Here is a 9858-nt window from a genome sequence, read left to right as displayed (position 1 = left end):
CAATTTAATTAGTTTAATAAAAATAAAAAATAAAAAATATTATTAAAATATGTAAAATATGTGTTATGGGATGACGAGTTCGAATATGTCTATCAAATATATGTTTATTCATATATCTTTATTTTTTATTTTATTTTTATAATGATTAAAGAAATGACTATTACTAAATTTATATTTTTATTTTATTTTTTTTAATGATTAAGGATATTTAAAAAATGCTTAAAAAAAGAAAATAAAAACAAAAAAGCTCATTTGCATATTTAGGCTTTTTCTTTAAAATTTCACAACAAAAGAGTAATGGCCGGGCAAGTTGAAAAACTACTTGATCGAAGTATAATAATTTCCACAGCTCAAAATTGCAGGTCGCTTTTTCTTGGAAACTATATTCTTTTATAGGCAAATTCCATAGAAACATCTCAAGGACGCGTGAATCACATTATAAAAACCGGGGCCTTGGTGTTTTTGCTAGCAGCTTCACCACACTCCCATTCTTCATCATCACAGAGAGAAAGAGAGAGAGAGAGATGGCAGGAATACTACTGAGATTAGGGTTTCAGATAATTCTGTTATCATGTTCAATCTGTGCATTCGCACTGGCAGCAAATATAACAAGAAGTCCATCATGTCCAGCAGAATGCAGTGGGAATAATGTTAGCATTCCGTACCCATATGGAATAGGTGATGGTTGCTATATTTCCAAATGGTTTGAAATCGTATGTAATGAAACTGACACTTTCAATGGTAAGTCCAGAATACCTGTCATAAGGCGGTTCAACCTGGAGGTGCTGGAGATTCTATTAGATAATGGCCAAGTTCGGGTCAACTACCCGGTATTTACGAGTTGTACTAATGATCCAACCACCACATTCAAAGAAGAATTAGCAGGAAGTCCTTTTGTCTTCTCCAGCAGTGGCAACTCCTTCGTTTCCATGGGTTGCAACAACGCTGCCTCAATATGGTCCAACGATGGGAAAGTCTCAATTGGTGCAGTGTGCCAGTCCGCTTGCGATCACAAAACAATATCATCAAGAAATGGAAAAAGTTGCCAGGACATTGACTGCTGCCAAACCACAATCCCCAAAGATATCCAATCATTCACTGCAAGAATAGAGCCAAGATCAGATTATTCCGAGAAGGTAGTCGGAGAATGCAGGTATGCATTCTTGGTACAACGGCAGTGGTTTGAGAACAATTTCGAAATGCCAAATCCAAATATATCCTTTCCAGTGGTATTGGATTGGGTGATTGATAGTACTACCAAAAGTTTGCTTCCAGTAGATCCGAATCACTCGCCACCAAGTAGCTGTGCCTCCGGCGGTTATTCTTCTTTTGATTGGAGCTTTACTTACATTTCCAGATGTAGATGCGATCGCGGCTTCCATGGAAATCCCTATGTTCTTGAAGGATGTCAAGGTAAACCTCTACCATCTATAATGCCTATTTACTATTTTTAATTTCTTTTGTTAAATCGACTGTTAATTAATTATATTTAACATATAAATTATATTTTCATCTAAAAAAAGTATTGGTTTTAATATATGTCGAACCATTATTTTTGTTTGTTTATATTTAGAGCTTTACTATTCATCAATATCTCTACACATTATATTTTTTTTTATTTTTTTTAAATTAATTGAGTTCTTCTACTCATCGTGTATACATTACATATTTAACAAGAGAAAAAAATTAAAAATTATAAGTAATATGTGATGTAAATATGATAAATAGAATTTTTTTTACATTAATTTATAATGCCTATCGTGAGTTCTAAAGAGCTGTAATATTGATGCGTGTATAGGTGGGTTAGGGCAGGTTTGGGGTACAAGACAAAACACAAAATTCTCATCTCATCTCATCTCATCATTACACATTTTTCAAATCTTCATACAAAATATAATAAATAATTCAACTTTTTTAAATCTCAATACACTTTTTTCAAATCCCAAAACAATAATAATATTAAAATATAATATTTTAAACTTCAAAACAAAACACAAAATTCTCATCTCACCTCCCAAACCTCCCCTAGTCGCACCGGCCCAAGGACCCCTCCCTCTTTATTTAGTTATAATTATTATATCTATATATATAATTAATTAAAAGTGTTTCCTTAAAACTAAAATAAAATAACTCAATGGTGAAACAAATCCCACTGGTGGACTCATAAGAAATTAACTGCTTTTGTATGAATATCCATATATTTCTATATTTATGTATGTATTCTAGTTTGCATATTTATCTCTCTTACTTCGAAAATACGATTTGTACTTATACAATAAGAAAATATTTTAGTTATAAAAAAGTTACATAAAAATAAATTCATAAATTGACGTGATTTAATCATATGATACGTCATATTATAAAGTATTTTATTTTATTATAAATTAAATCTAACGGATCTCATAAAACCACATTAATTTATGAATTAACTTTTGTGTAATTTAATTATGTCGGTAGCAAGTCTCTTTACTATATATAGATATTGTTGATAGTGTAAATATATTTCCTGCTTTTGCACGCGCACACACATATACATGTGTGTGTGTATATAATATATATATATATATATATATATATTCTATACTACTAAGTGTGTTTATAACTCCAATATCAGATATTGACGAATGTGAAAACTCAACTAATAACTATTGTGGTCATCAAACACGTTGTGAAAATACTTGGGGGTCTTATAACTGTATCCCAATCTCAATCCCAACTCGTGGGAGTGCCAGGCTTGCCATCATTATTATAGGTATGTCTTCTCACTCTCTCTAATGATCGATGTCTTCTTATTTAATTAATATGGATATATAGCACCTGCCTTGTTGATAAATTAAAACTTAACCTTAAACCTAACGTCTTACTCCTGAGTTTTTTAAGTTCAGTACCGTGCACGATGGCATAAAATTATATATAACTATTCCAGAAATACACATATTCAATCCGAGATTAATACAAATATATAATCATGTAGACATGACTACTACTTATTAATTAGGTCTAACATCAAACAGATTTTATATATAATCCCCCCAAAGTTGGTTAATTTGTTGGCTTTATACCACGGCTACTTGCAGCATGAACTGCAGTAATCAGCATCGACCCACTAGCTAGCTTCTGATCTGAAGTGTCACCCAACAAAGAAACCAGGATCACTTCCATCTTCCAATTCAACTAATTCTACTCAAATTAATCTAAAATAAAATGAAAAAAAAAATCATATAATGATCAAGCTGTGATTAGGAAAGACGTCTGAATCATATAACAATTAGAAAATAATGTCTCTTTTTTTTTTAGAATATAACGTTTTCTCCCATTTTCATCGAGTGTATTAATCTTTTTCACTATTTCATTGAGTTGAGCAGGAATTAGTCTTGGGCTAGTAGTAATACTTATTGGTGGATGGTTGTCCTACAAAGCAGTAAATAAAAGAAAGTTGATTAAGCAGAAAGAGAAGTTCTTTAAACGGAACGGTGGACTATTGTTACAGCAACAATTATCTTCCAATGAAATCAATGTTCAAACCACTAAATTGTTTGATTCAAAGGAGTTAGAGAAGGCCACGGACCGGTTTAATGTAAATAGAATGCTTGGTCAGGGAGGACAAGGTACGGTTTACAAAGGAATGCTATCAGATGGAAGCATTGTCGCAATAAAAAGGTCTAAGATAATTGATGAACGACAACTAGAACAATTCATTAATGAAGTTGTTATTCTTTCACAAATTAACCACAGGAATGTGGTTAAACTACTTGGTTGTTGTTTGGAGACAGAAGTTCCTCTACTCGTTTATGAGTTTATTCCTAATGGAACTCTTTCCCAATATCTCAATAACCAAAACAAAGAGTTTCCCCCAACATGGGATATGCGCTTACAAATTGCCGCAGATGTCGCCGAAGCTCTCTTCTACTTGCACTCAGCAGCTTCTTCACCCATTTACCATCGAGACATCAAGTCTACAAACATACTTTTAGATGAAAAGTATAGAGTTAAAGTAGCAGACTTTGGAACTTCAAGATCTGTTGCAATTGATCAAACCCATCTGACCACACAAGTACAAGGTACTTTTGGATACTTGGATCCTGAGTATTTTCAAACTAGTCAGTATACAGAAAAAAGTGACGTTTATAGTTTTGGAGTTGTCCTTGTTGAGCTATTAACTGGACAAAAAGCAATCTCTTCATTAAGAACAGAAAGTACCAAAGGTTTAGCCTCGTATTTCATTCGTTCAATGGAAGAAAACAATTTGTTTGATATCCTTGATGATCGAGTTTTGAAAGAAGGTGAAAATGAGGTCTTTGTGGTTGCGAATCTTGCAAAACGGTGCTTGAACTTGAGTGGAAAAAAACGACCTACGATGAAAGAAGTTTCAATGGAGTTGGTGGCCGTTCAAACGTCGAGAAAAGGCGCTTCTAACCTTGATCAGGAAAAATATGAAGAGGGTGATTATGTTAGAACTGAAATGTATGGGCAATGGGCTGGTTCTACATCAACAACGTTAACATCATGTGTGGATAGTAGCGATCAACATCTTTTGCCAATTTCTTCTTAATAGGGTATAGAAAACACTTGTGCTGTAATGATATATATGTATACATTTTCATCTAGTAGGGTGCATGGTTTTCTTTTACATTGTATCTTAATGATAATTTGATCATGAATCTATCTGTGAACATGGATTTGAAGAGACAAGTTTACTCTATTACTGTCGTGAATCACTGCAACATGTTTTGCTCCATATTTTCTACTACGTGATTGTAGCAATTTATTTCTATGTATAGCATTGTCTTACTATCATGTACAACATTGTCTCACTATCACCTTAGCTGTAAATAGCTAGTATTGTAATATGTAAAGTTCTATATAAATCAATACAGAGACCCTGCATGATGCAAGGGCTATTCATTTATATGGTATCAGAGCGCCAACGGGATTCCAAAAATGTCTTCATCCTCTTCTATGTCGGTCCTACTTATGGATGAATTTGAATCCATGGATTTTCCCTGTAACACCCCATATTTTATTGTATTTTTACTGAATGATTATTTTTATTTATTCAAAAATTTATTCTCTTGTTTTAAAGTTATCAGATTTTTTTTAGTTGGTTTATTTTTATGATTTTTAATTTTGTTAAAATTAAATTGATGTGATTTCTTAATATTAATTATTGTTATGCATTTAAATTGATTTTCATATTAAATTAAGTTATTGTTGGTTTTAACTATTTTATTTTCATTTAATCACTACGTTTGAATTATTTTATTTAACTTGCTGTTTTGAAATCGTTTCCGTTGGATCATTTGTGTGACCCAAGATGTGAGGATTGAACTTCATTTCTTTCCCTTCATTTTTCTTTCCCCCCCCCCTCTCTCTCTCTTCTCTCCCGCGCGCTGCACCCCCCACTCTCCCAGTGCGTTTTCTTATTCTCCACCCAGTCACCGCCACGCCCCACCGTGTCTGACACCGCCCCTCCCATTAGCTTCCTCACTGGCCGACGACCATCTCCCCTCAATCTCAACCCCTAACTCGCCGTCGTTCTCCTCCAGGCACGACTTGAAACCGGGGAGTTCTCTTCGCTCCAGTGCTGTCGTCGTGCCACCTCCGGCCACCTTTTCTTCACCACTTCATTCTCGACCTCCTAGCAACCCAATGAACCCATCCTCACCTCCGATCTGCCACCGATGAAGCACATTCATCAATATTTCTGTTTTGAGCATTTTGGCTGTAATCCGCCCTCTACGCCGCCACCCACTGCCAACCACCACCACCACTAGCTTCACTGAAATCCCTAAGCCCTACTCTATCAATCTCGGATCTTGCTTTGTCGTCGTTCAAAAAGTGATTTTTTTGAGACTCACGGCCACAGTGCATTTGGCACTGTTTTGTTGCTGTGTTGCCACTTCTTGCAACTCCGTGATCCTTTGGGAATTATAAGAGAGCACTGTAAGTATTTTTCAAAGAACTTTCGTGATTTAAATATATTTTTTCACTAACTCATTACACTGTGATCTGGTTGGTTTTGCTGGACTGAGTCCGAGGAGTACGGGCGTCGGATGGTTTAGTGGAGGAAGTTTGATTGTGTATTTGGGTTGTGTTGAATTGTTGGTTGGGAATTGTGTTGTTCATGTACATTATATATTTGCACGCATGATCATGTTTGTAAATGAAAACTGAGTTTTTGTGCAATTGTATTCATGTTCATGTGTTTAATGAAAACTGGGTTTTCATGTAAGAAATATTTTTGGGTGCGTGTGTATCACGACCCTAAGCTGAGATGGGGCATTATCTCGATGGAGCTTCTTTGGTCACTCGAGAGCGGCTAGAGGATGCTTGGCCAAAACACACTGGGCGCGGAACTGGGCATCGCTCGTTGCGTAGAGGATGTTTGGCCATGAACGCGCTGGGCGCGGAACTGGGCATTGTTACGAAGCCAGGACGTGCAGATGGTCCCTAAGGGAGATCATGGTGCATATGGTAATAATAGATTAGTGGACTATTTTCTGAAAAAATAGCGTGTTGGATATGGATTTTGTGTGAATCATTTTTTGGGAAAATATTTTACGGATATGTTTGGGCCAAAATGGAATTTTGGCATGCTTTGGAAAATTATTCATTTTCAGGGAAAATGACGTTTTGGGGCATAATGAATGTTTCATCATATGCATGCATGTTGGTTGCATTAATGCATTTATAATCTCATGGTTGTTTGGTTTATACTTACCTGTGGTATCGTTTTTGGTAACGCAGATTTTGATATAGATGAAGCTGAGGGTGAGCCTGAGGATTCGGCTCTGCCCAAGGAGTGATTTGGGATGACTGTATAACTTTTTAAACTACTTGTACTGATGTTTAAATTGTGTTAACAATTCTGATAATTAGTTGACTTTAATTATCCGTTGCGTTGTTTTTGTACATTGTTGCATGTACACACACTTGGCACTATCGTTGAGATGCGTGACCGTGTTGTCACCATCCTGGTGTCTCGATTCCCGTGTTCTTGTAATGGGGGTCGGGGGCGCCACATTCCCCCTACTAAAACCAACTTGCCTGATGTTTCCATTAAGTTAGCCTCCTCAAATTACTTGATTTAGAAAGCACAAGTAGTCCCTGTGTTACGTGGGCATGGCCTGTTAGGCTATGTAAAAAATGAGATTCCTTGTCCAACACCAACCATTATGTGTGTAGATGGAATGTCACGATCCAACCCTGCTGCTCTACGCTGGCTTCATATTGATCAACTTATACTTGGTTGGTTGAATAGCTAACTCTCGGATGCACCCTTGTCTCAGGTGATCTAGCAGTGAATCCTCCCACGATGCTTGGGAAGTGCTGAGAACTTTGTATGTAAGTCATACAAGGGATCGGATCCAACAAATAGTTTCAAACACTCACCAAAGGCATGTCCTCGTTGGAGGACTATTTCCACAAAGCCAAGTCGTTGGCTCTTTCTCTTTAGGGTACTGGCAAACTAGTGGATGAAGATGACTTCATCACTTGTGATATGAACCCGCGGGAATGAATTCCCTTGAACCCACAATCAATTTAAAAACTCCCCAAGAAAGCCAAAAATCAAGTCAAGGATGGAGAATCTAGACCCGATGAGAACTCGTTTCAAGAACCTAGATTATATTAAAATCTAGACCCGTTGAAGAACCCGTCTCAAGAACCCAGATTACAATGGAGGAACGCCACAAAGGTTGTGATTTACCTTTGATAAGTTCAAGAGTTCAATCAAGAACAAGAGGAGAAAACTCAACTCACAAATAAAATTCAATATTGTCTAATCTCTCAAATGAGGCTACAAAGAGTTTTTAAACCCAAACCTAATCAAAACCCTAGCCAAAATAAAGCCCCTTTTACCCAAAATTACCCTTGATGAACAGTACCGGCTACAGTACGCGCGGCTACAGTAACCCCTACAATAAATTGATGAAACCCTAGTTCCTAAAATGTAACTTTCCAAATAAGCCATTGGCCAAAATACAAGGCCTTCCCAAAAACATAGTTCAAAAGAAATAAGACATGTGAGCCAAGCATCTTCAAGCCCACTTATTCTAAACTAATAAAATAAATCATTTAACCAAATTGGAAGCCTCCAATAACAATAGGCCGTATCTCTAAGTCATGTCTTCCACAGCTTGAATAAAGTGGATCAAAGCTGGTTCTTCTTCTTTCAGACCCATCTTCAGTGTTGGGCTCTTGCTGGCTTCATCCCAAGTGGATTGCACCAATCCTTGCATTGCTTCCTTGATCTTCTTGGCCCTTGATCTTGTAATTGGCCCATCTGGAACTTGCAAAGGATCTTTAAGAGTAGGCCCACCTTGGTTCCTATCATTCCCCTCTCCTCAAAAGGATTCGACCTCGAATCTTCACCTACATCAAAAGGAGAAAGATCAGAAATATTGAAAGTTGCAAAAACTTTATACTCACCTGGAAGATCCACTTTATATGCATTGTCATTAATTTTCTCAAGAATTTGGAAAGGTCCATCTCCTCGAGGATGCAACTTAGTCCTTCTATGGGCTGGGAATCTTTCTTTGCGCATGTGAACCCAAACCCAATCTCCTGGTTCAAAGATGACACGCCTTCGTCCTTTATTGGCATGGGAAGCAACCCTTTCATTCTTTTGGGCAATTTGAAGCCGTACCCTCTCATGAAGTGATTTCACCAACTCCGCATTCTTTTGTCCATCCAAACTACTCCTGTCATCAACAGGTAAAGGCATCAAATCCAAAGGAGTAAGTGGATTAAATCCATAAACAATTTCAAAAGGAGAGTATGAATTAGTAGTATGCATCGTTCTATTATATGCAAACTCTATAAATGGCAAACAATCCTCCCAAGTTTTTAAATTCTTATGAACAACAGTGCATAAAAGCTGAGTTAAAGTCCTATTAACTACTTCAGTCTGACCATCAGTCTGCGGATGACAAGTAGTGGAAAATAAGAGCTTAGTACCCAATTTCCCTCACAACACCTTCCAAAAGTAGCTAAGGAATTTAACATCCCTATCAGAAACAATACTCCTAGGTACACCATGGAGTCGCACTATCTCCCGAAAAAACAAGTCAGCTATGTTTGTGGCATCATCTGTTTTATGGCATGGAATGAAATGTGCCATCTTACTGAATCTATCCACAACCACAAAAATAGAATCTCTACCCCTTTTGGTCCTAGGCAGCCCCAAAACAAAGTCCATAGATATGTCTACCCATGGCTCACTAGGAACGGGTAAGGGTGTATACAACCCATGTGGCAAAACCTTAGATTTGGCCTTTCTACATGTAATCCACCTTCCACAAATACGGTTAACATCTCTCTTCATCTTAGGCCAAAAGAAATGTTCATGCAAAATGTCCTAAAGTTTTCTTGACACCAAAGTGTCCCATTAATCCCCCACCATGTGCCTCACGCACCAATAACTCACGCATAGAACAATTTGGCAGACAAAGTTTGCTTTCTTTAAACAAATAACCATCATGCTTGTAAAACTTACCAAATGCCGCCTTATCACATGCCACATACACATTTGAAAAATCAGCATCATCGGCATACATGTCTTTCACGTATTCAAACCCAAGCATTTTGGCACTCATAGAAGTAAGAAGTACATACCTCCGGGATAGAGCATCAGCAACAATGTTCTCCTTACCTTGCTTGTAACGGATGACATAGGGAAAGGTCTCAATGTATTCCATCCATCTAGCATGCCTTTTATTCAACTTACCTTGACCCTTGAGATGCTTCAATGATTCATGATCGGTGTGGATCACAAATTCCCTTGGCCATAGGTAGTGCTGCCAAGTCTCTAATGCATGAACAAGAGCGTAAAGCTCTTCGTCATAAGTAGGGTACTTC

At 37.0% G+C, this 9858-nt stretch overlaps 1 protein-coding gene across 1 annotated transcript; it reads left to right on the top strand.

Moving 5' to 3' along the window:
* Positions 1–524: 524 nt before the first annotated feature.
* LOC108996119 (wall-associated receptor kinase-like 22) lies at positions 525–4552 on the top strand. Its single transcript, XM_035689662.1, has 2 exons — positions 525–1413; positions 3366–4552. Exons 1-2 carry the CDS (start codon positions 525–527, stop codon positions 4550–4552), a joined length of 2076 nt encoding a protein of 691 aa, XP_035545555.1.
* The last annotated feature ends 5306 nt before the right edge of the window (positions 4553–9858 follow it).

The sequence above is a fragment of the Juglans regia genome, chromosome 1 (genome assembly GCF_001411555.2).
Source record: "Juglans regia cultivar Chandler chromosome 1, Walnut 2.0, whole genome shotgun sequence".
NCBI classification, from domain to species: Eukaryota; Viridiplantae; Streptophyta; class Magnoliopsida; order Fagales; family Juglandaceae; genus Juglans; species Juglans regia.
Note: the sequence above shows the minus strand (reverse complement) of the source record. Positions and strands in the feature narration are given on the sequence as shown.

Excerpts from the sequence above, each read along its gene's own strand:
- LOC108996119 (XM_035689662.1), top strand. The coding sequence starts at position 525 with ATGGCAGGAATACTACTGAGATTAGGGTTTCAGATAATTCTGTTATCA. Across the intron at positions 1,414-3,365 it reads TGTTCTTGAAGGATGTCAAG|GAATTAGTCTTGGGCTAGTA; the intron begins GTAAACCTCTAC and ends TGAGTTGAGCAG.